The sequence below is a fragment of the Pinus tabuliformis genome, chromosome 4_2 (assembly GCF_031772625.1).
Source record: "Pinus tabuliformis cultivar Carrire ecotype Pingquan chromosome 4_2, CPIR1, whole genome shotgun sequence".
NCBI classification, from domain to species: Eukaryota; Viridiplantae; Streptophyta; class Pinopsida; order Pinales; family Pinaceae; genus Pinus; species Pinus tabuliformis.
The window spans coordinates 1,103,595,914-1,103,623,234 of NC_142304.1; the positions used below are offsets into that span (position 1 = coordinate 1,103,595,914).

At 39.5% G+C, this 27,321-nt stretch overlaps 2 protein-coding genes across 2 annotated transcripts; one reads left to right on the forward strand and one right to left on the reverse strand.

The window, feature by feature from the left end:
- The first annotated feature begins 11,836 nt into the window (after window positions 1–11,836).
- On the forward strand, window positions 11,837–12,760 carry LOC149173517 (uncharacterized). The gene has a single exon (XM_089426723.1). It carries the CDS (start codon window positions 11,837–11,839, stop codon window positions 12,758–12,760), a length of 924 nt encoding a protein of 307 aa, XP_089282849.1.
- An 8,358-nt stretch (window positions 12,761–21,118) lies between these two features.
- Window positions 21,119–22,915, reverse strand: LOC149173518 (ATP-dependent DNA helicase pfh1-like). Its single transcript, XM_089426724.1, has one exon. The coding sequence runs from the start codon at window positions 22,913–22,915 to the stop codon at window positions 21,119–21,121; it is 1,797 nt and encodes a 598-aa protein (XP_089282850.1).
- Window positions 22,916–27,321: the final 4,406 nt, after the last annotated feature.

Consider the following 27,321-nt stretch of genomic DNA (forward strand, 5'->3'; position numbering starts at 1 on the left):
CTTACAAAAAAACAGATGTAATTAAGTTGGTGCTTAAATTACATCATAAAACAAACAAAAAATTGGTGGTTTTTTCCATCTAAGTTTCCACGTGAAAACACTGTGTCAAATGTGTGCTGCTCATGATATTGTTATTTGAGTATGTTTATCTGAAAGTTTATTGATTTGTTGTTTCATGAACGAATGCTCTCATATATGCAAGAACATAAGAAGGAACTCAAAGCACAATAAGAAAATAAAAGTAACAGTTTCTTAAATTACTAATTCACCCTTCCCCCAACCCCCCGCTCAGCAATTCCTTATTCCAACAAGGTCTTTGCTTGAGTGGATGTTTCCACTTTGTCTCCTCTCTGCTTCTCCAATTGTAGCTACTCCATAACTAGTTGCAGCATATTCTGAGGTTGTTTTTGATGCTGCATGTTGAGAGGTAATCCATGCTCCTCTCAACCACCATGTCTCTAACCTTTGTCTTTTTCCTCAAGGCTTTGCATGCATGAGCTAAATCTGATCTACTCATACTGCTATTGCTACTACTTTGTGTTGGAAATAATACTGAGAGGGGGGGGGGGTGAATCAGTATTATCAAATCAATAAAACTTTTTCATTTCCATACTTAGATAAATATACGCTACTTCAGTTAATGGAAACCGCGTGTATACGCAACTGTGTCTAATGAAATTAGCGTATATCCAGGATACTTATGATTCAGTTAATCCATTAAATGTTGATCTTTAGTTAGTGCATCAGAACTTCATTAACCATATGAACAGTAAGCAGGTGCAGTAAAACAGAACAGATCATCACACACAAGAAGCACACATGAACACCATGATATAAGGTGGAAACCCAATGTGGGTGAAAACCACCTGCTGCAAGTCATATCTATCTTCTTTTAATAAGAAACTTCATTTTACAATATTTTTGTACTAGTGCAGTCTTATACCAGCACACAAGCTTCTACCTACAGAAGGCTACAACCTTCTCTCGTTCGCTAGACTCTCCTGGATGGGAGCTACAACCCCCTTAGCTATTGTACTAGCTGATCCATTTACTAGTATGTAGGTGCCTGCCTCTGAATGCTCCAATCTTCACTTGTTCTATAGCTGCCACTGGAAGGGAGCTACTACCCCCTTTGATCTTGTACTAGCTAATGTACTAGTACGTAGGCGCTGGCCTAAAATCTCCTTTCATCCTCCAGGGACCACATTTCATACATTTTCAGACTGGATACTCCTCAAGCACAACACTGTAATCTGAAGGCCACGTTTCATCAAATTTTCATACTGGACCCATAAATATCATTGAAGCACAAAACAATCAATACTGAATCACTGGAACACCGAAACCCTATCATCAACACAGTGACCAGAACACAGAGCAGAACACTGAACTCTGCAAAAATATTCAGAACCAACTGTAACATCAAAATCATGCATCAAAGTGCATACGCTACTTGAAAGTGCTGAACCAGCGTGTATACGCAACTTCACCAAGGTGAACCATCATATATGTCATCAATTTCTTACTTATAACTTGATGCACTTCCTGACTTCAGACATATCCAGATTATTACATATACAAGGATAATATGTGTGTTAGCACCCAGATCTAGTCCATCAGATCACATAAATATGATTCATTATGATCCTGATGCAATATTAGTTCTCATCCATCAATACTGAAGCTAAACACAATCAACCAAACAGGATATGCAGAATACTGACACCATTAAACTGTCATCAGAACTCATCAACAACCAGAATCACCTATAACTTCAAACAGCATAGCTCAAATGGTATACGCTACTACAATGAACCAAACCTGTGTACATACGCGCTTACACCAAAGCCAACCCGCGTACAGATCTATAAATATTCAATCATGACTTGCAACGATTTCAAACTTAAGTTATACCCAGTTCATATCATTACATGCGTCAGTATACAGATCTAAAATAAACATAATCAATCATATAGAGATAGTTCATTTCAAACCATTTGATCCCGATCCATCCTTAGATCTTGTTCTCCATCAACCGGTGAGATCCCTCCTTAGTTCAGATCAAGCAATGCATTATCAACCCATAACCTGCATACTGGATCTCATCCTTATCAGATATTCAAGACTTTTTCGATACCCTTGCCTAATGATCTTCTTCTCCTTTTATAGTCTTAGGCCTTGCTCAATACCATGGTCCAAAACCATAACAAACGAATACCATGGACCCAATACTTGGGATCAACACATCTGACGAGATACTATGGTCCAAAACTATAGGTTCAAATACCAAGGACTAACTACCACGAGCCAAAAGTAAGTTCTCCAACATATACACGCTTTTCCTTGCATGAAAGTGCGTGTATATGCATACGCGCCTTTGTAACGTCTAACCCGCGTGTATACGCGGCTCGGTCACGATGAACCTGCGTATATATATTTTCTCTTCATTCTTGTAGTCTGATCATCAAATTCTTACTGCTGACCTGCTACACTATGATCTGTCATCTGTGTGATTTTCCATTAAGGACAACACTTGTCTCATAATGCCAACAATCTCCCCCTTTGGACTTGAAGGCAAAGCTAACTTGTCACACTTAGAACTATCTTTTGATTCCTTTGAGCTATCCTGCATCCCATGCTTTCAGTCACATCTGATATTTATTCTGAAGATTCATCTAGTTATAAATAAGTGAGATGTTCTTCTATGAGTGGGTTGCCATCAAGTACAACACATGCATCATAATGCCAACAATCTCCCCCTTTGGACTTGATGGAAACAACACCAAATCACTCTCCCCCTTTGACATCAAGGGCAAAGGGCGGACCAAGATATTCACTTTCTTTGATAAACATCCCGCTGACCATACTCCCCCTGAGTACCTGCTGAAATTTCTGAATGAGCTCCCCCTTTGTATATGCCAATGTGTACTAATCTGTCCATGCTCCCTTTGAGTACATGCTGAAGTTTCTGCTCTACTGCAGTGTGATATTCATGCTCCCCCTGACTGTAAGCAAGGTCTGCAAAAAGATGTTTTACAGGAAGAACATGACTCTATCATTAATGACCTTCCAAAGACCCATACATACATCCATCTCCCATCCTAGTGGGGATATACCAAAATTAATTCATCCACCCAACCAAGTGGGGATCCATGATAAAACAAGAACATTACATCATCCATCCCAGGCATAGTGGGGAAACCAACATAGGTCGTTACATGACCTTGATATGACTGAAATATTTCATCATCCTTCTTATGCATAAAGGGGTTACAAATTACATCATGTGACCAGAAGAGATTTCATCAAATGACTACAATAGATAGAGATACACTATTACATCACGAGTCTTGATATGACCTTTACATGAGACCAAACATATAAATAAGACCATGATAGTCATCAGCGACAATCATAATGTATGATCTGCTCCATAAGCATCTATCAACAACATCTAGACCAACAATCATGTTTTCCCTCTGTACCTGTTCCATCTGTGCCAGATGGTCTCTGTCAGGCCCATGTCAGACTCTTCTCATTCTGAGTTTGGCCCACTGATTTCCTTCAAATTAAAATATACGCATCTGTATCCACAGAAACAAGTGTATATACGCGGACACTCCTTATGAAACTCGCGTACAACCATTTCTAGATCAGCAACCTGTAAATGTCCTATGACAGGGTATGTCTGCATATAGATATCAACTCATCATCATAATATCATTCACATTCTATCATATGAGTAAACACCATAGTCATCTTATCAACAAGATCATCCATGTATCATCACTTGGGAATATCTGCATCAATCAACACATGTAAGTATCAACCTATCAACATATAGGTAAGAACTCATCATCATCGTGTCATTCATGTATCCAGCGCTATGTATCTTGAGCTCAAGATCTTTTGTCAAGGCTTCTTTATATCATCAACTTCAACAATCCTCATCCACATGAGAACCAAGAACTATAGGAATCCTGCATCATAACTGTATTATATGATCTTTATGCATATGACAACAGCAGCATATGAGTGACTCATCATCAAGTAATGAAGTTGTGTATTCAAGCTTTGTACTTCTCCTTATCCTTATGAAGATCACCATGTAAGCATCATATATGCACCATCTAAGAATCAATCCACAAATATGATCTGAACATCAATTATGTAACCCCAAGAATCATATGAGATTTTATCATGGACAACTCATAACCACATCATAGAAAGATATATCATTTAGCCATATAAGCATCATCACCAAGGACTATTAACGATAATGCCAACAATGCATTATTAAAGGCATATGCTCCCCCTCAACCTGTGCCATCTGTTTACTGTTAGATGTGATCATGCATATATCAGCAATAAGCATCAAGTTAGGATCAAAATACTTCTAAACATTTTACAAGTATCAATACATTTCCACACATCCTCAGCAGACTGAAACTATTAACCAATAGAGAAAATAATGGACTGAATCATATCAAACCCTTTTTCTGAGCCTATCCCTTAGACTGACATATACGCGACTTTGTAGTGTCTAACTCGCGTATATACGCGACTTCCCTTTATGAAACTTGCATATGAGATTTAGGACACTAAAGTTTTACACTTTCAGCTCCCCCTGAGTCTGTGATGTCTGTGTTGTGCTGTGTCTATGCGGTGCCACATCTTTCTGACGAAACTTCCTTCTTTTTCCATATCTTCAAGCGTGATGATGTTTTCTCCTTTTGGTATGGTGCCCGTACTTTGTTCCTACATTCCTTTGCTATATGTCCAAGCTTGTTACAGGCATAACATCTTACCTGTTTCATATTCCTTCTGTAGCAATCAACAGCTTTGTGACCAAACATATTGCAAGAGAAACAATATCCCTTAAAGTACCTGGACCGTGATGATCTTTCTGTGTGATGGTCTTGAACAATTCTTCTTCTGCATCTGGCTGCAAGATGTCCAAGATTATGACATACATAACATTCAACATCATTCATTGGAGGAGTAAAAGATTTTCTTTGAAGAATTTCTTTCCTTGGTTGTTGATGGGGACGACCTTTCATCTCCTTGATGAGCATTCCAGATATTGCATTAGAGTTCCTTGTCTTATTTTCTGAACTAGATTCATGAAAACCAAGATCAGTTTTGATAGCAGGTGATCTTTGACTACTAAGAATATCATCCAAGATCTTAGTACTATCTTGAAATCGTAAGAGCTTATATTTTTCTTCTAATTTATCTTTTAGAATATTTACCTCAACTTGATGTTGCTCTTCCTTTTCAAGATACTGCTTCTTCACGTTTTCTTCAACATTTCTTTCTTCTTCCAACTGATGTCTTAGTTCAAGAACTTCATTTTCATGAGCTTGGAGTAGTTCTTTATTCTGCTTCTTTGATTCTTCAAGATCTTCCTTTAGCGAGAGGATCATAGCTTCAAGCCTTTCATAGTAATTGGATCTATCTCTGAGTTTCTTAATTGTTGTGCTTCTTTCATTTACTTCATTTCTTAATGATGTCACTTCATCCTGCAACTTTTCATATTTTTCCTTGAATAGCTTCCTTACCTTGTTACCTTCCTCTAGTTGACCTTTTAGTTTGGCAGCTACTTCTTTGAAGGCACATTCCCTTTTGTTCAATAGATCTTGTTGACCTCTAATTTTGTCTGTTAGCCTTTTAAATTCTGCCTCTATTTGATATCTTTCTTGCTCACCCATAAAAGAAAATTCAGTGGTTTCGCTATTGCTTTCATCGTCTTCAAATGGATAGATACCAAAGGATAAAAAATTCATACCTGATAGATCTTGTTCATCTTCATTCTGAAGTGATTCTGAATCTGAAGTGCTTCTTCCACATAGTCCCCAATCGATGCTCCCACTGTCATAGTTCTTCTGAGATGCCTTCTTCTTCTTAGGTGCTTTCTTCTTAAGCTTCTTTCTCATAGTTCCACGGATCTCCTTCAAGCAATCAAGCTTCTACCAAAGGACCTACTTTGATACCAATTGTTGGAAATAATACTGAGAGGGGGGGTGAATCAGTATTATCAAATCAATAAAACTTTTTCATTTCCATACTTAGATACATATACGCTACTTCAGTTGATGGAAACTGCGTGTATACGCAACTGTGTATAATGAAACTAGCGTATATCTAGGATACTTATGATTCAGTTAATCCATTAAATGTTGATCTTTAGTCAGTGCATCATAACTTCATTAACCATATGAACAGTGAGCAGGTGCAGTAAAACAGAACAGATCATCACACACAAGAAGCACACATGAACACCATGATATAAGGTGGAAACCCAATGTGGGTGAAAACCACCTACTGCAAGTCATCTCTATCTTCTTTTAATAAGAAACTTCATTTTACAATATTTCTGTACTGGTGCAGTCTTATACCAGCACACAGGGTTTTACCTGCAGAAGGCTACAACCTTCTCTCATTCTCCAAACTCTCCTGGATGGGAGCTACAACCCCCTTAGCTCTTGTACTAGCTGATCCATTTACTAGTACGTAGGTGCCTGCCTACTGAATGCTCCAATCTTCACTTGTTCTCTAGCTACAACTAGAAGGGAGCTACTACCCCCTTTGCTCTTGTACTCGCTGATGTACTAGTACGTAGGTGCTGGCCTACAATCTCCTTTCATCCTCTAGGGACCACATTTCATACATTTTCATACTAGATACTCTTGAATCACAACACTATAATCTGAAGGCCACGTTTCATCAAATTTTCATACTGGACCCATAAATATCATTGAAGCACAAAACAATCAATACTGAATCATTGAAACACTGAAACCCTGTCATCAACACAGTGACCAGAACACAGAGCAGAGCACTGAACTCTGCAACAATATTCAGAACCAACTGTATCATCAAAATCATGCATCAAAGTGCATACACTACTTGGAAGTGCTGAACCAGCGTGTATACGCAACTTCACCAAGGTGAACCAGCGTATATGTCATCAATTTCTTACTTATAACTTGATGCACTTCCTGACTTCAGACATATCCAAATTATTACATATACAAAGATAAAAAGTGTGTTAGCACCCAGATCTAGTCCATCAGATCACATAAATATGAGTCATTATGATCCTGATCCAATATTAGTTTTCATCCATCAACACTGAAGCTGAACACAATCAACCAAACAGGATATGCAGAACACTGACACCATTAAACTGTCATCAAAACTCATCAACAACCAAAATCACCTGTAACTTCAAACATCATAGCTCAAATGGTATATGCTACTACAATGAACCAAACCTGCATACATACGTGCTTACACCAAAGCCAACCCGCATACAGATCTATAAATATTCAATCATGACTTGCAACGATTTCAAACTTAAGTTATACCCAGTTCAGATCATTACATGCGTCAATATACAAATCTAGAATAAACATAATCAATCATATAGGAATAGTTCATTTCAAACCATTTGATCCTGATCCATCCTTAGATCTTGTTCTCCATCAACCGGTGAGATCCCTCTTTAGTTCAGATCAAGCAATGCATTATCAACCCATAACCTGCGTACTGGATCTCATCCTTCATCAGATATTCAAGACTTTTTCGATACCCTTGCCTAATGATCTTCTTCTCCTTTTATAGTCTTAGGCCTTGCTCAATACCATGGTCCAAAACCATAACAAACCAATACCATGGACCCAATACTTGGGATCAACACATCTGATGAGATACTATGGTCCAAAACCATAGGTTCAAATACCAAGGACTAACTACCACGGACCAAAAGTAAGTTCTCCAACATATACGCGCTTTTCCTTGCATGAAAGTGCGTGTATACGCATACGCGCCTTTGTAACGTCTAACCCGCGTGTATACGCGGCTCGGTCACGATGAACCTGCGTATATATATTTTCTCTTCATTCTTGTAGTCTGATCATCAAATCCTTGCTACTGACCTGCTGCACTATGATCTGTCATCTGTGTGATTTGCCATCAAGGACAACACTTGTCTCATAATGCCAACAATCTCCCCCTTTGGACTTGATGGCAAAGCTAACTTGTCACACTTAGAACTATCATCTAATTCCTTTGAGCTGTCCTGCATCCCATGCATTCAGTCACATCTGATATCTCTTCTGAAGATTCATCTAGTTATAAATAAGTGAGATGTTCTTCTATGAGTGGGTTGCCATCAAGTACAACACATGCATCATAATGCCAACACTTTTTTGTTGCTTCCGCACTACTGCTACAACCACTGCAACAAGGAGTTTGATCTTCCCAGATCCTAAAGTACTAGCTTCCATAGAGATGCTCCCTATGAAACTAGACTCCCTCTAAGTCTCGATCTCCCTGTGGAAAATCTCTCTGCTCTTCATTCTGCCGATATCAATGATCACAACTCTTTTTTGTCACTAAACCTTGGCTCATTGATCTGCGCACTAGCAGCCTTCTAACTCCATTAAGAACTCTGCACATAAAGTCCTCTGGATCTACCCTAAATTAAAGCTCCATCAATCTGCAAAGGCAACGTCGAATTCTTCTCTTCTATTGTGATTTTAGCTCAGATACCATGTAGAAATTTCTACAAATATAGCTCTGATACCATGTAGAAATTCCTTGTATATTCAAACTGCAGATTGTAATATGTTAAAACAATTTACTTGAATCTACTCTACTCATTAGTGGAAACAATAATTGGTCAATGAAATCACGAAACATATAAGAGAAAGAATTCAATCACACATAACACAATGATTTTTGGGGGAAAACCACATCTAAAAACAATTGCTATCTGTATATTGTATTTATCAGAAAATATGAGAATATTACAATGTTTTGCTCAAGCCCGAGCAAACTTTGCACTATCTCTATCTATCTCACTTCTTCCTAGGCAAGCCTTGGATGAATACAATATGCTCTGCTCAATCGTGATCTCAACTTGCACAAGTATTTTCTATCATTTGCTTGACTTATCGTCATTGGCCAATACTTAGCCAAATTCCTAGCCTTCCAAGATCCTACTTCCTTGTGTTGTTTCCCAAGGAATTAGCCTCTATTTAATTAGAAAATTCTTCAATTATGAATTGCGCAATCTTCATAGGCCTTCCTTTGGCTGCATGCACCATCTATTTAATTTAAATTATTTTACAACTGATAATACATTGTCCTTGAACTCCAATCTCAACTAAATTTTTCTCTGATGTGACATGCATGAGTTAATTATGAGTGAATCTTCAATTTACTAATTGATCATTACACGCAACACCCCACTCTTCGACATGGAACACCCCACTCCTACAGGTTACACCCCATTAATTCCTCCATCAGTTGGAACTAGTTTAACTGACTTTAACTCGATTAATCTAAATTAAATAATTACAACTCAAAATAAAGTCAACTAGCGCTCCTAATTGTAGGTGACACTCTACATGATTCTAGTTAAACACTCAACTCGAATTAACTGAAGTAACTAAGTCAAATTAACTTAGTTAACTATTAAATTGTCATGAAATATAGAGTTACAATTTTATTCCCAATTTAATTCAAAGACAAAATTAAATTAAAATTGCAATTTTCAAAACTCGATGAGTTAACTATGATTTTCACTTTACATCAAAAACACAAAAGTGGTACAACATAAATTCACTTTTAGATTTTACGCCACATCAATATTTATGGTAGCGTGTTAGTCTTTACATCATTGTGTCAGCGACATCAATATTTATATGGTAGTAAATTGGTATTTGTGTCAAATATAACATACAGTAACATCTCTTTGAGATTCATTTATTGAAAAGTGTGATACAATAAGTAATCCAATAATAAATTATTTCTACTTATTTACAATAATAAAAAAATTGACAAATAACGCTTAACCTAATATGCTCATTTCTCATTGCAATTAATGACTTCTATATATATTTATTTTTTACTAATATTTAATTACAATTATTAATAATCATTAATAATTAATAGTTGAATTTTAAAATTCGTAAAAATTTCGGGAATCGGAAGATTGGAGAGGAGATGAGGATGCGCTCTGCTAGGGTTTGCAGGAGCCGCCACAGAAGGACCTGACTAGAGGACGTTGCAGGAGTCAGCGCGAGCAAGGCTGAAGACGACAGGATAAGGAAGAGAATCAGGCAGGAGGGGCAGACCCGATTGCTGCGTTTTTTCACTTATTGGGCCAGGATAACAACAGAGAGACAGGAACTGAGAGGAAATGGAAGAGCCGAAGGGGGGGGGAGAGATCCCCTCCTTCAAGAATGTGGTAACCGGGGAGAACAGCGGGAGTGGAATGAGGCATAATCAGAAGGAAAGCCACGTCCCGGTCATGGGCAATTTATGGCAGAAAAGGATGAAAGGGAAATGTCTACCGCGGGCTCAAAAAAAACCAAGATATGTCATCCCTTGTAACAAGCTGGAGGAATACAACTGTTATATGAAGGACCATGCCCTGATTTGTAAATTCATTGGTTATTGGCCTTCGGAGAAGGAGCTACATCGATGGATTGACCAGAAATGGAAACCTCGAGGTCATATTGATCTGAAATTGGGAGCCAAAGGGTTTTTCACAGCAATCTTCACGAACGTGGAAGACAAGAACAGGATATTTGAAGAAGGACCATATTTTTTGAACAATGCAGGTCTGTTCATGAAATATTGGGAGGAACGATATAGCCCAGATAAGGAAAAGTTGCTGGAGGCACCAATCTGGGTCAGACTCTTTGGGTTGCCCGACGAATGCTGGGACCCTGAAATATTAGAAGGAATCGGCAACACAATCGGGAGTTTTGTTAAGATTGCAGAGGCTACAAAACGGGGTAAGTATAACTCCTTCGCAAGAATCTGTGTATACATGAATTTGGCGGAACCCCTTCCTGACAGCATTGAGGTGGAATATCATGATGAGGTTTGGGAACAGCCAATAGATTACGAACACATCCCTTTTAGATGCCGAAACTGTCATGAATACGGCCATTTATACAGGCAATGCCCGTTGAACAATGAGGAGGAACCAAAGAAAAGTCAGGAGGAAGTGTCTGGGGGTTTTCAGCAGGTTACAAGAAGACGAAGGCAAAACAAGGAAGGCCCTAGATCGCAACCTCAGGGGAAACCTGCTCAAATGTCAAGCCAGAACAAATTTCAGGTATTACAGGAGGGCAATGAGGATTATGAAATAAATTTAGAGGATGATGAGGATCCTGGGAACATCCCAATGGAAATAGTAAGGGAAGGTAAAGGAAAGGAAATAGACCCAGGAAAAATCGATGGAGAACGAACGGAGGAGCAGCTGGAAGATACCGCAATGCAATCACAAATGGAGGTGGAGAACCAGGCAGAAAACGAGGTTGAGGAAGAGAGAATAATGAAAAGGCTTCTTCAAGAATGGAAATACCTTGACAGAAGATTCATACCTGAAAAACAGAAACAACTGTATAAGGAAGTATTCCAGAAATATAAGGAGAAAAAAGGGGAGAATATAGTCAAGCAGGTGATGACCGGAAATGATCAGGGGACAGAATTGATGGGACTGGACAGCTCTGGCAAGAACAGTAGAAAGAGGGGTCGTAAGACAATGAGCGAAACCATCCAGACGGTGGGAGAAGAGTTGATCAATTCAGGTAAGGTGATACCTCTGTCAGAGGTTTTTTTCCCCTCCTATCAAAAGTTTTAAATGATTGTCATCAGTTGGAATATCAGGGGTTTAAACAGTAAGGGTAAACAAAGGTACATGAAAGACAAGTTGAAAAAAGAGAAACCTAGCATTATGATTTTGCAGGAGACTAAAATATCGGTTCAACAGCTTGAGGGTATTATAGGAAAAAATAATCTTCATTACGAAGTGATGGGGTTGGATGCTATTGGATCTGCAGGAGGTATAGCAATTTTGTGGAACCCTAACGATATCATCCTGGATAGATGGACTAGTATGAGTAGAATCCTTACTGGTCAGGGTAGGATAGTGGGAACCAAGGAGCAGGTTGTTGTTTCAGGGGTTTATGGCCCCCCCTCCTTAGGTGAAAAAGAAAACTTCATAGCAAGCATGAAAGTTATCCGTAGACTGTATCCTGAAGCTGCCTGGATCATAGGGGGTGATTTTAACTTAATCAGATCCTTGGATGAGAAAAAAGGAGGGGTGAGGAAGGTGGACCAAATCATGGATAGATTCAATGAGACGATAAAGGATTTAAGACTAGTTGACATTCAAACTATCAATGGGATTTTTCCCTGGAATAACAGGAGAGGAGGCAAAAACCAAATCGCTTCTAGGCTGGACAGATTCCTAGTTTCAGAAGCTATTATGAATAAAGACATTTTTGTAGAGGCAAAGATTATACCTTCCTTGGGGTCTGATCACTGGCCGATTAGATTAGAGATTGATATCAAAAAGAATCGTGGGAGGAGACCTTTCCGGTTTGAATCTTTCTGGTTGAGAGACCCAGAATTCATCAAGAGAATCGAGGAATGGTGGCGACAATCTTCTATGCAAGGTAAAGGAAAAATGCAAACGTTCCAATTAAAACTGAAAGAGCTGAAGGGCAAAATTAAAAAGTGGAACAAAGAAGAGTTTGGAAACATCTTTGAGGATAAACAAAAATTAGAAGGAGAAATGGAAAGCATTCAGCAAAAGATGATAGTGGAAGGCAGGACAGAGGATAGCATCAACAAAGAAGGGGTCATCCTTGGGAAATTAGAAGAAAGACGAAAGCAGGAGGAGGTTCTATGGAGACAGAAATCTCGAATAAAATGGTTAAGAGAGGGAGAGTGAAATTCTAAATTCTTCCATCAGGCAATGATTAAACATAGACAGAGGAACAAAATCCTATCCATTAAGGATAGGAATGGAAATAGAGCGGTGGAGCAAGAGGAGATTGAACAGGTTCTTGTGGATCACCACAAAGAAATCTTATCTGAACCACAGGTTGATAGATCTAGAGCTATTCAGGAAATCTGCTCGGCCATTCCCAGCCTTGTCACTGAAGACCAAAATAAGGCTCTGATGAGAGCTGCGACCCTCGAGGAGGTAGAAGAGACGGTGAAAGCAATGAAGAAGGGTACTGCCCCGGGACCAGATGGCTTCACAGTAGACTTTTACCAGGCGGGATGGCATTTCTTGGGGGGAGAGATCCTTGATCTGGTTGAAGAATCAAGAAGGAATCAAAAGGTATGGCCGGCTCTCAACGCTACCTTTTTTGCTTTAATTCCTAAAGGTGAAAATTTAGAGGATGCAAATGGCTTTAGACCAATAGCATTGTGCAATGTTATTTACAAGATTGTAACGTCCCTGATAGCTAAGAGATTAAAACCCCTTCTAGACCAGTTAATATCTACAGAACAAACTGGTTTTGTTGAAGGAAGACAGATCCTTGATGGTATTGTTGTAACTCAGGAAGTTTTGCACTCTCTTAAGGTTAAAAAACAAAAAGGCATGCTGATTAAGCTGGACTTGTCTAAGGCTTATGACAGATTGAATTGGAATTATCTGGGAAAAGTCCTAGAGAGCTTTGGGTTTAATAAGAGGTGGATTGCTTGGATCCATAGTCTGATCTCCTCTCCAAATTTCTCTATCCTGGTCAATGGAACTCCAACGAAAACTTTTAATGCTTCTCGAGGAATTAGACAAGGAGATCCTTTATCCCCTTTTCTGTTCATCCTTGCAGCTGAAGGTTTGGGTCGCTTTATTAAACAAGAAAGAGAGGCAAACAGGTTGAAGGGTCTCAAGCTATGGGGGAATAATTTGCCCTTAACCCACCAACAATTCGTGGATGACATTATGCTTTTTGGAGAACCAACAGTCAAAGAAGTCAGACATATCAAAAGAATTCTGGATTTATTCGCGGAGGCATCTGGCCTGGAAATCAATAGAGACAAATCTTGTATCTTCATATTCAACACAATAGATCAGGTAAGAACCCATCTCACCAGACTTTTGGGTTTTAGAAGAGGGGAATTACCTACGAGGTATTTAGGTAATCTTCTAGACCTCACCTCTAAAAAGATGAAAAATTGGCAGGGTGTCTTGGATAAATTGAACGCAAAGGTAGCAAACTGGGCCTTCAGAGCCTTAAACATTGCAGGTAGAATAGTCTTGGTGAAATCTGTCTTGCAAGCTATCCCAATTTATTCTCTTTCGATAATGGCCGCACCTTTAGGGGTTTGTGCTAAAATCAGAGAAATCATAAGGAACTTCATCTGGAGAGGGTCTGACCAAAAAAAGAAGTGGGCTCTTGTATCTTGGGAACAGTTAACGGAGAGAAAGGAGAAAGGTGGTTTGGGGCTGAGAGACCCTGAAACTCTCAACAGGGTCCTGGGAGCCAAGTTGTGGTGGAGGTGGCTCAGGGGGGGCAATGATTTGTGGAAGAACATATGGAAGACTAAATATAACATGCATGATTCAACGTTAGAGATCCTAAGGCAACAGGAAACGCCTAAAGGTTCTTCTATTTGGGACCTGGCTCGCCAGAACCGGGATCTGGTAGAAAAACATGCTTTCTGGGAGATCCGTGGAGGAGCAGAGGCAAATTTTTGGGAAGATAGGTGGCAACAGAGAGAAAGACTGAGTAGAATCCAAGATCTTAATCAAATCCGAGCCAGAATAGAAGGAAACAGGACTTGTGTTAGAGACTATTGGAAAGTTCATACTGTGGAAGAAGGGTGGAGAGTTTGGATTGATCCAGTGGAATGGGACAGGGAGATTGAACAAGACCTGCAAGACAAATACAAAAAAGAAGTTGGATCCAGGAAAATCAGAGCTCGTGATGGCCAAGATATCCTTAGGTGGGGGAATTCCATGAAAGGTCTGTTTACCACCAAAGAAGCTTATTACTTATTTGATCCTCAGAATGGGGATGTTGGAAACCTGGATTGGAAAGTCGTATGGGAAAATAATTGGTGGCCAAAAGTCTCCATATTCATATGGTTGGCTGCAAAAAATAAGATCCTAACCTGGGATAGAATCCAGAAAAAGGGCTTCAATGGGCCATCGATATGTTATCTCTGCAATAAGGAGGGGGAGACCAGAGATCATCTTCTGATTAAATGTCCGTATTCCGCAGACCTTCAATAAACCAGGATTTGTCATCAGTGATTTTAATGAATTGGTCTTCAAATGGAATAAGGAAGTCTTCCAATGCAAGGTCGTTAAAAGAGCCTGGAATCTTATTCCGGGGTTTGTTATGTGGATGATCTGGAAGGAGAGAAATCGGAGGATTTTCCAGAATTTGTCAAAGGATCCGGAGACAATCTGGGTAAAAGCTGTAGAGCTCATGCGGGAAACAGTTCTGGTGGAGAGATGGTACGAGGATGATTGGAAGACAAATCAGGAGGAACAAGAAATTCTGATTAAGTTAAACTTAAAACTGGAGATGGTCCATCACAAGCTATCCGTCCCTCAGGACATGAGGAGCCAGAGCCCTGACAAATTCAGTTATCCCAGGGATACCTTTGTTAAGTTAAATTTCGATGGGGCTTCGAAAGGAAACCCAGGAGAAGCAGGCTTCGGAGGCATCTTCAGAGATAGTAATAAACAGGTCAGATGGATATTCGCAGAAGGGGGAGGAGAGATGACTAATAATGAAGTTGAATTCTGGGCCCTCCATCAAGGATTAAGGATTGCAGTTAGAAATGGTTATCCTAACCTGGAAATCGCGGGCGATTCTCAGATTGCAGTGGACATGGTGAGGAAATTAAATAATGGCAAGAGCTGGGAAAAAGCCACCAGCAGTTGGCGTACTGCGGGTATCGTTCAGGATATTGCAGTTCTCTTAAAAAAGATTGAGTATAAGGTAGTAAGTCATGTCCGCAGGAAAGGTAACCAGGCGGCTGATTACCTGGCCAATTGGGGCAGCAGAGGGAGGGGTAACAGGATTGACCAACAATGGAAGGTTGTGTGTGGAAACAACGAGTGGAAAGAGTTGGCTGGGATCATTAACTCGGATTATGACCAAGCCACGTAAGCACCTTGTCGGATCATTGAGCTGGCATGAACAAAGGACGTGGAGATCCCGGTTTTTGATCAATGATCAATCGGGGAAGCTTAATGAAATGATGGTTGAGTACAGAGCTGTACTATGGCAGTGTGCGAAGGTAATGGCACTCGATCTTGCGCAGGGTGAGATCATTAATTTATGTATTTTCAGTGGAGGGGATGGTGGGCTGTCAGAAGCCTCGATAACAAACATTAACCAAGGAATAATTACCATTAATATTGCCAACCGAGCTAGCAAATGGCGGCATTCGTTCGCCGGTGATAAACGGTATGAGGAGGTCAAAAATCCTATTTATATCAAGATCGGGGAAGGCGATCAGACATCTGGTTGTTTCCAAATTGGGAGAGGAGTGATTAGGGTGTTGGAGAGCCGTCTGGCCTGGATTGAGCACGTGGAATATCAGAGACCTCCCAGTAAAGGAAGCGGGCGAATTATGGAGACCAGGCAGCGGACCAAGGAGACTGAGGAACATCAAAGGGTGGCGACGGAGACGCAGGAACAGAAAGGGAAGGGCATAGCCCAGGATAGCCCCCCGACGGAGATTTGGGAAATTGAAGATGAGTCGGAGGAGGAACTTCCGCTGGGTGGTGATGGAGGGTGGTCGGTCACGCAGAAAAGGGCTGCTGCTGAGGGACAGCACCAGCAGTGTGAAGGGTTCTCTGAGCCGAAGGGGAAGAAGGAGCGGAGCCCGGGGCTGAGGAACCGTGCGAGAAACCCTGTTGAGGAAACGGAGGCGAGCAGAAAAAGAGGATGGGGCCAGAGGAAGAGGACGCAGGGGGAAGGTGAGAGTTCGGGGCGGAAGTTGAATCCTGAGAAAAAGACAAGGCAAACAGTGAATTATAGACTCAGACGGGCGGAAAGAGCGTTCCAGAGGGAGTCCAATCCCGTTGTTCGAAGAGTTATGCAGTTTATGGAGGAGGAGTCCCTCCAGAACCAGTCCGCTGACGAAATGGAAGAATGGGAGTCTCTGCTCCACGACCCTGGTCATACTAGGGGGCGAAGGACGCTCTTTAAACAGTCACTACACATTTACTGGGTGATGAAGGGGTTACTGGCGAAGGCGCTCGAGCAGGTGGCAAAAGAGATGGTGGAGCTGGTCAAGGGAGACCCGGACCTGCGCAGAGAGCTTAGCTTCATTCGTGTTGCTATGGAGCGACAAGAGGAAAAGATGGAGGCTATGCATCAACTGCTGAAGAGCATGCAACGAGATGATGCGGGAGGGACAAGTCAACAACCTGACATGGATACTGCCTGATCTAAGATATGCTGGAAAATCTTCACTGCCTTTTTAGCTGTAGTTTTTTGAGATTCTTAGAGAAAGATACTTGTTTTTTGCAGATCAATAGCATTAGGAACTCTAATGACTGTTTAGTAATTTTGGCTAAGATTCTGAGACTGTGGGCCTTTTATTTTTGGGCGGCTACCAGAAACTATAGGTGGTTTATCACCCGGTTTCCCCAAGTGGGCGGGTTCTCTATACTTTCCTGATGATATGTAAAGTTCTAATTTCTATCGAGTAATAGAATGGGTTCTACCTTAGCTTACAAAAAAAAATAAAAAATTAATAGTTATATATTTGTTATTATTAATTCATTTATCATTTCATCTCATAACTTCCATATATATTTATTTTTAATAATTTCCATATATAAAGTAATAATTATTAATTAAATATATTATATACATATTTTGCAATAATTAAATTAAATATATTATTTATTGTTTTTTTTTTCTGTATAAAGACTATTCTATTAAGATTAAAAAAGAAAAATATTTACAAAGAGGTTTGAACCTCTGAGGGGGCTGTAGCCTGCCCTCTGTCAGAAAAACCGTTGCGATTAGCACATTGCCTTCTGTTTACAAAAATGAAAATCATAGACCCAAGACTAAATAGAGCCAGATAGGATCGACGCTTCAGTATGAGCTGCCCTATTACAAAATGCTGTCCTTTGCCACTATTACAAAAAAACTGGAAAGCCAAAATTATGTCCTGGAGAATGTGAAAATTCATACTGATAATATCAGAAGCCATACCCACTGAGAATTACACCCAAAAACCAGAAATCCTAAGATGACTTGCTGAAGCCAGAAGTAATTATGCCTGAGGTGGCGAATCTGTGTCGTCTTCATTTGCCTTGTTGGGAGAGCTTACCCAATGAACCATCACATTATCTTCAGCTTCCGTCATGTTGCAATCTGGAGGAGTCACAAGGTGCAGAACGCTGCCAGAGAATCGCGCCGGCTCACAAGCTATAATATGCTCTTGAGAAGAGTCTGGCTGATGGCGAGAATCTTCTTGTTGGCCTTCTTCATGCAACGCAGCGGGATTATTGAGGACATCACCAGCCAAGCTGCCCTGAGAATCACTGGAATTTTGAGAAAGAGACTGTTCCTTGGAGGTTTCATCTGAGCCTGTGAGCTCATCTTCTTCCTCCGAGAAGATAACAGTTATAATAGCTGAGATAATCGGTTTGTTAAGCCTGCTTTTGAACTTGAACCGGGATGAGTGAAACGAGCTGTTTAGGGAGGGTCCAGAGTGGTCTGAGGGCGGTGAGGACGGCGAGGCAGAGGCTAACGGGGTTATACGTCGAGGTCCAGAGCCACCACGACCCCGAGAACCTCCACGGGACCCTGAGTTGCTACCCCGCCTGGGTATGCCACGACGACGGGCCATTGCAGAATAGATCAACAGTTTGAAAGTGCTGAAGGACTGAGGGAGAAAGAGAAGCGACTCGCCACAAACTAAATGAAACCGGAATGAACAGACCTCCGAACTGAAGACCCCAAAGCAGAGCACACAGTATGTATAAACGACCACGAGAAATAACCCAGCAACGACTGAATGAACCCAATACCCGACCCAGACACCTTCAGCAAAGACAGAAACGAAACTTTAAACAAAATTACAAATTTAAATAGCTTGTTAAATCTATGGCTTTATCGTTCTTTGCATAATGGACTACAATTCTAGATTTGATAGTGGCAATATTTTGTGATGACTAAGAAATTCACACATTACATTTAAACAACTCTACAATAATTTGTGACTTTTCTTATGGCTTTATCGTTCTTTGCATAATGGACTACAATTCTGGATTTGATAGTGGCAATATTTTGTAATGACTAAGAAATTCACGCCTTACATTTAAACAACTCTACGATAATTTGTGACTTTTCTTATGGCTTTATCGTTCTTTGCATAAAAGACTACAATTCTGGATTTGATAGTGGCAATATTTTGTGATGACTAAGAAATTCACACCTTACATTTAAACAACTCTACAATAATTTGTGACTTTTCTTATGGCTTTATCGTTCTTTGCATAATGGAATACGATTCTGGATTTGATAGTGGCAATATTTTGTAATGACTAAGAAATTCACACCTTACATTTAAACAACTCTACAATAATTTATTTGTGACTTTTCTTATGGCTTTATCATTCTTTGCATAATGGATTTGATAGTGGCAATATTCTGTGGTGACTAAGAAATTCACAGCTTACATTTAAACAACCCTACAATAATTTGTGACTTTTCTTGTGGCTTTATTGTTCTTTGCATAATGGTCTAAAATTCTGGATTTGATAGTGGCGATGATTTGTGACTTTTCTTATGGCTTTATTGTTCTTTGCATAATGGACTAAAATTCTGGATTTGATAGTGGCAATATTTTGTGATGACTAAAAAATTCACACCTTACATTTAAACAAATCTACAGTAATTTGTGACTTTTCTTCTTTGCATAGTAAACTTCAGTTTTAATTAATCTTTAAAATGTAGACATTCCAACTTGATAGATTAATAGAAACAATATCACTACTGACTTGTTGACAATGTTATGTCAACTAAAAATAAACCTTAAAATAAATGGCGAAACAAGAAAGAGGAAAATATAAGATTACCACAGCGTGTGGGATATCCAGAGAAGCAAAACAGATTACTCCAACATATGTTCCACAGAACTTTAGTTTGATGATAGTTGTTTTCACGGCTGTAAACGTAAAAGCTCCCAGTCACTTTTTTTAAACTCCCGGTGGCCATATAATTGACACTACATATGTTGTTGGCATTTACAAGATACTCCTTCAACAATTTGACTACCATCCATGATTCTTCTATCAAGTCTCTCAGTATTGGAACCTTATGCTTCTGTTAAGTTTTTCCTCCTCTGAGGTTCAGAGCCAAACAAGGTTTGATGGCTAGTATTATGCCACTATTAACCCTATATGCAACGATTGCAAACATCAAAGGTACGTTTCTATACATTTTTTTCTGCCTAAGTTTGTCCATCAGATGGGGATTATACGCAGAACTCATGGTGGGAGGTATATCCACTTACTTACATTTTTTTCCCCAGATTTTATTTTTAAATTTGAAATTTGATATATTGATCAAGATGCTTTTCAGGCTTGTCAAAAGTCAGACCAGGTCTTTTCACATAACAGCATTCACATTGTTTATTTTGAAATAGTGAAGTTTTTGGTTATTAGGCACCCACATTTCCACCGTGCATTGGGAGGTCTGCTCCAACTGCTAATGGGAGTTCTTTCATTGGGATCATTGTAACCCAGGCCTCTCTCCTAATCACCCTCTCTTAAAGGGTGAATGGTAAAGTCTAGTAGACATGGCAAACCTTACCCATACAGACATTGGTCCAGACAATAACAGTAGGGCGAAACCAGGTCACTCTACCTCTGGATGGAAGATAAGTTAATATGATGCAATAATCAGGTCTGGTGACTCTCAATGCAACAAATATAAACAAAATGTAACATAATGTAACAAAATATAAACGAAATGTAACATTCCTGCCTACTGATCGTTGGACTTAAAACTTAATTCCATCAATCTATATATATAACATAGTGTTTGAACATCGAACCAAAATCCATAATAATTATGAACCTACAATACCAGATTGCAAGAGTTGATCTTCTTAATAACTCAGTCAGTACTGTACTTCTCAGGTTTTAAGAAAACAACTTCTCTGTAAAATTGAGGTCAATATACAGGATTCACAATAAATAGATAGGTTCTATGATACTTCAACGTGATTCAAAATAAACATTGAAACCCAAGTCAAATTACTGGAGATGCGTGAAAGCTAATAATGCCACCAAAACTGTGAAGTCTGGCTACAGGATTCGTTTCTTTTCTGTATCATCCAAGTAACCTCCAGTGCTGGTAAGTTTCTGATAGAAGTCAAGCACCTTTGGGTGTGCTTTGATCTTAGATGGCTTAAATCCAGTCAGCCTCAGCCCGTCTAAATTCTTTACGCGGGAAAGGGCTACATATACCATGCCATAATCAAATGCCCTCGAAAGATTTGTCTCCAACCTCTCCAACGTCATGCCTTGGCACTTGTGCACAGTAATAGCCCATGCTAAAATTAATGGCACCTGTGTTCGGCTAGCCACCTTCACCTCACCTTCATAAACATCCCAGGATTCCGATGTGATAATTCTTTCGACCCCGCAGAGAAATCTCACCTTTGGCCAGAGCCCTGTTGGACTAATAGCTCTCGACTGCGTCTCATCCCTAACAAAATCAACAATCTGGCCCGTTGCGCCATTCACCAGTCCTATCCCAGTCTCTATATTCTTGATCAGCATCACTTGCGCCCCTATGCAAAGACCAATCTGATCAGGAGCAATTCCAGTCTTCAGCTTACTCTTTTCATACTCTTCTCCTTTATCCTCGGCACTAAAAGTAATGATTTCCTGCCCCAGAGAATTCAGTTTCTCATCATTCACCCTCCTAACATCATCATTCCTCGGATACAATCTAGTCACAGAATCATCCACGGATGGACCATGACAGTTCTTCACTTTGGCGAAGGTTTTTGAGTCCCACAGACCTCTTCTTATTTCTTGCAACATCTCTACTAGTTCCTTATCTGACTGCCTGTAAACCTGAGTTAATTCGATCTGCTTGTCAAAACATTCATTCCAGCAGTCTGCTTCAAAGGCAAAGAACTTGTCCGGATTCTGAGGCGTCACCGGTGGAAGTTGGAAGAAATCCCCTGTCACTACAAGCTGCAACCCACCCCACACCCCTTTCCCGTTCGATGGTCGCCTGATCATATTGCCAACATAATTCAACTGATCAAATAACTTCCCATCAATCATGCTTATCTCATCTATAACCAGTGCCTTGGCCTTTTTCCATCTTTCAACAATTTTCTTATTATTTTTAATCATTGTCAACAGTCCATTCGGAGTGGTAGAACGTGGTGGAGCTCCAGCAAAGGAATGTAAAGTCATGCCATTCAAATGGCATGCTGCAATCCCTGTTGAGGCTGTTACAAAGACGGAGCCTGGACCATGCAATTTCTTCATGATTTTTACGACAAATTTAAGAAGGTAGCTCTTGCCTGTGCCTGCAGAGCCTGTAACAAATACAGATTCCCCTCTTGAAACAGCATTCAGAATTGTCATCTGCTCATTGGATAACGTAATCTGTCTTTTCGAATGGGCCTTGCACATTTTCATCACTTCATTCCATTCTACCTGTTTTCTGCAAGTGGATATGACGGAAAACCCTCCAGATTCTGAGCCCATTTTGACCTGTGATTCACTCTGCCTTCCCTGTGATTGCTTTTTCCGCCCCTCTGAATTAGACTTCTCAGATTGGCTCTCCAATATTCTCATGGCTTCTTTCCATTTTCGCCATTTTCTGCGTTTGGCTCTCTTGGAAAGCCCTCCAGATTCTGAGCTCATTTTGACCCGTGATTCAGTCTGGTTTCCCTGTGATTTGTTTTCCGTACTCTGGTTGGCTCGTGACTTTGTTCTTTGCAGCTGCAGTTCCTCGGTTAGGGGACTTTGGGACTCAAGTTTTTGCTGAGAACCGCTGGAAGTTCTAGACCTGGTACTCAATTTTTTCGCTTCGATTCTCGCTGCAGATTTTGCCATTTCAGTGAAGCCAAATGCCATCACCCTACATGAAAATGTTTTAGCCATAACTGTAGCGGAATGCACATTTGTAGTGGCAGAGTAAACCTTTGCGAAATCGTATGCCCGAGAAGAGTAGCATCCCCTCTCTCTGCAGTATTTGATTGTGAGAAGGTGGTTGCTCGCCTTATTTCCCAATTGAAAAAGTACCCTGCGCAAGGAAACCACCTCGCCTTATTTCCCAATTGAAAAAGTACCCTGCGCAAGGAAGGGGATAAGCAAGTGAACATATTGTGTGCAAGCCTGCACATATTCCTTGATGTCATCAAAAAAGGGGTCCGCTATCTGGCTTGGTTTCAGGAAGATAAAGGCTTTCTTTTTTACCTTTCTCAGATGGCGTTTCTCCACCGGATCAAACATCTTCATCGGCATTGATCCTACTGTACAGGGCATGGAAAAATCCCTATCCCCCGATCTGCTTGCTTTTCTTCACTCCCGGGGCCTGTTCACTTGGGACAAACTGATTTTGTCATGGTCTTCTTCCTTGCCAATCTGGAAGGACGCTGATTCCCTTGGTTTGCCTCATGCACTTCGACAGTATTGGGAACTGGCAACTAAGCACTATTCTGACATCGGAATCAAGAAGACAGGTTCTTATGATGAATTGATTTGGTCTAAACAGAACTCATCTATTCCCATAAGAGTCAAGGATTTATATGAAGCCGCCTCATCATCTCTTCAGGTACAACCCTCTCCAACCTTCCCTTACAAATTCTGGAAAGTATCTTGCCCGTTAAAGGCAATTTTATTCTCCTGGCTGGTCTTCTTCAACCGGAACCTTACCTGGGAGGTCCTCCAAAGAAAGGGTTGGTCTGGACCGAGCAGATGCGTTATGTGTGGGCTTGCATCTGAATCAAATACCCACATATTTTTCCAGTGTCTGCATCTGCTCTCATCTGGCACCATCTATCTACAACTCACGGGTTTCCTCCACAGGTTTTCCTTTCAGTTCAAGAGGCTTTTCAGTGGTGGGGCGCTCAACACCCTCTTTGGGGATCCTTATTTATTTCCACATGTTGGTGCCTTTGGAAATGGAGGAATGCCTGTATTTTTCAGGACTCCAAGGTCCCTTTAAGCTCCACTATGATGCATATCACTGCTATGCTCGAGCCCGCCTGTCAATGATGGCTCTTTCTCTCTCTTTTTGCTTCTTTCCCCTCTCAGCCTCTTTTATGAACTATGCCGATCCATTTTACTGTCTCTCCTTTTCATCTGTTTTGTATTGATGTTGGGTCTACACTATGATTTCATCTTGATCTTCCCTCGGATTTATCCTGTTTAAAGCTTGAACAGGCCCAGCTTAAGTTTCTGGCCGCTGCTATACATTTGGTTCATATGTAACGCTCATTATATTTGCTCAATATAATACCACGCTGATTTTTTTCGTCTGAAAAAAAAAATGTTTGTGTATGTGCCCTCCTTCCGATTGCCAACATTAATCGATGGAGCGAACAACTCAGAGTACATTTTTCTGCAGAATCGAAAACAGAGCCAGACAAATTGTCCCGCGAGTACATTTTCCCGGGGAAAAAGAGTATCGGCAAGTTTAATTCCGCTGAATTTCACCGCCACTGTATTTATGCGACCTCATACGGATTCCTGTTACTGATACGGATTTCATCAAAAATATATATATATATATTGAGCCAATAGCCAATAATTTTTTTTGCTAAGTTTTGTGAGTCATGAGATTTGTTTAATTATTGGTTAGAGAAAACGTAACACAATAGTATTTAAGTTGTAAAAATAGCTCGAGGATTTCATTGACTTATGTTGCACCAACACTTAACATGAATATTTTTTTCCGAGGAAATTTTGAACCCCTAACATTCACATCACACCCCATCACTTTCTATTCTACTCACCAATAAAACGTTTTAACTATAACATTTTTTGTTTTATTTTTAATGACTTTGATTATTATATATATAGTTGACATTCAAATATTTTATTTAACATAAACATTAAAATATTTTAAGGAATTTAGACTTCTGTGATCCATAACATTGTTTAGATAATCTTCGGCAAAATCACATAACCAATCTTTTGTCGACGCGTTTCGAACCAACCAGTGTGGTTCATCGTCAGGGTGAACCACACTGGTTGGTTCGAAACGCGTTGACAAAAGATTGGTTATGTGATTTTGCCGAAGATTATCTAAACAATTAAAATATTTTGTTTATGTACGTTTTTCACATCAAAATATTTATATCTATCTTTGAAATATCTTTATCTATGATTAAAGTTAAAACGTCATTTTTTTTTTAATTTCCCCATTTTCTCTCTATATATAAATAAATATAAATAGAGATTAAGTTAATATTGAAATATTAGTGAATAAGAATATTTCAATATTTTATTTCAAACCTAAATAAAGAAAGTTAAATGACTTTGGGGTATTGGAAAATAGAAGTACACGAAATGTCAATTACTTTTGTCATTTTTTAAATACAAAATTGAAATATTTCATTTATGATTAGCATAAAACTATATTTATTATTTGTTTTTAGCTAAGACACCAATGTCCCAAGAACTAGAAGAGATGAAGGAGATGCAAGACAAAGGAAGTTGGAAGACCGTAGAGAAAAGAAAGAAAGCTACAACACCAATCTCGCCAAGAAAGACGAGGAGCCAGACAAGTAAAAATTAAGAAGATTGTAGGTCCGATAGACCAATTTGGTCTCAGTGGACGTTAACCATCATCATCATCATCATCATCATCATCATCATCATCATCATCATCATCATCATGTTTTTAAATATTATATGTTAATATTTGTCAAGAAGAAAAAGAAATAGACTTATTTAATACATTCTTATATAATATCATTATTATTTTAAAATACATCTCCTCTATGATAAAGAAATAGTAAAATTAATTTAAACTCTTGAATATCAATGATAACATGGTGAATACTTAAGAGTGTGCAACACATCACACAGCTTAATTGTATATGGTTGGCTATAAAAAATAATATTATGGTCAACTTTTTCATCCCAAAAAAAATCAATTAAATCATATACAATTTTTTGGTAAAACAAAATGTATATTCCACAACTAGTAAAGAAAAAAAGAAAAACTCTAACATCTTTTTTAAAGATCCATAAATACTCTAACTAAAAAATAATAATAAAAAAAAACGAAATAATTGAAAAAACCCAAAATAATAATAATAATAATAATAATAAAAAAGTGATAGAAAAAACTCTTACATCTATTTGACGTGTTCTAGTGACCTTTTTGAAGTGCCGTATTTAAAAAAAAAAATCATATCCACTTGATTTTACCAGATCCCACTAATCCGTTGTGTATAAGTCCATAGCATTTAAAAAATATTGAAATAAAAAATGTAAATTAAACGCCAGAAAACCTTTATTACAAGTGATCATTCTCTACATATTTTAAAGTTGTAAAATATCTATGGTAATGGTAATTATGTAACGCTGTAGGGGAATGTGGAGAACCATAAATGCCAATAAGCCCACGTCATTCGTTGAGAGATTGTAATGGAGTAGTCTCTAATGCGATTTTTTACCTTAAATCCGGCAAATGCATTTTTCACATTTCCCGATTGGTGTGACATTTCTCGGAGTTTCGTTGCCCCTCCCAGGAGGTCCCTCACCCGTCGCCGTCTGTTGACTGCCGGTATGCCCTCCACGTTGTCCCCATAGCATGTCATTCATCATATATGATACATCAACCATCATCCATCAAATTTGAATTTTAAAATTGTTGCGTTTTACCCGAAATTTGTATTTGAATGGCACAACCGGTACTAGGTAGTCTTGCCAAAATTCGGCTTCCCCAAACAAGCAGAGACTAGTCATCTTCCCCAAACAACAAGGTTCACTCTCGTTCGATATGAATGCACCTTTCACTACAATGCTGGATCATGCACACCAAACCCTGGTCATGGCAACATTGGTTTCATTATTTACGACAACAATGATGGTTTTGTTGTGGAGAAGTTCAGCGCATATGTTAATGATTACTTCAGACTGGGCATGAATGCTTCTTCTTACAAATCCCTAATCACTGGTCTTCAACATGCTCTCTGGCTTGACATCACCCACATCACTGTCATTGGACCCTTATCCAGTAGGTAATAAGTCCTCTCCTCTCTTTCTAGCTTTAGAATTAATATATTCTGATTGCATTGTAAGGGGAAATTGTTTTCTTTCATGGTGTTCATTGTATCTTATGCAGGTGAAATGTAATTGGAGAGTGGATAGCCCGTGGCTGAAGAGATACCGCAGCAGAGTTCATAAATTGGCTTTGCAGTTACAGAGCTTTAGAATGGAGCATATCTATTCTCAACATAATTCTGAAGCGCATTCCCTAGCCCAGGTAGGCTTTTACAGTAGACGTGCAAAGTGTGAGATTTTGC

Coding starts and splice junctions, on each gene's coding strand:
- LOC149173517 (XM_089426723.1), top strand. CDS start 11,837: ATGGGGTTGGATGCTATTGGATCTGCAGGAGGTATAGCAATTTTGTGG.
- LOC149173518 (XM_089426724.1), bottom strand. CDS start 22,915: ATGGCATTTGGCTTCACTGAAATGGCAAAATCTGCAGCGAGAATCGAA.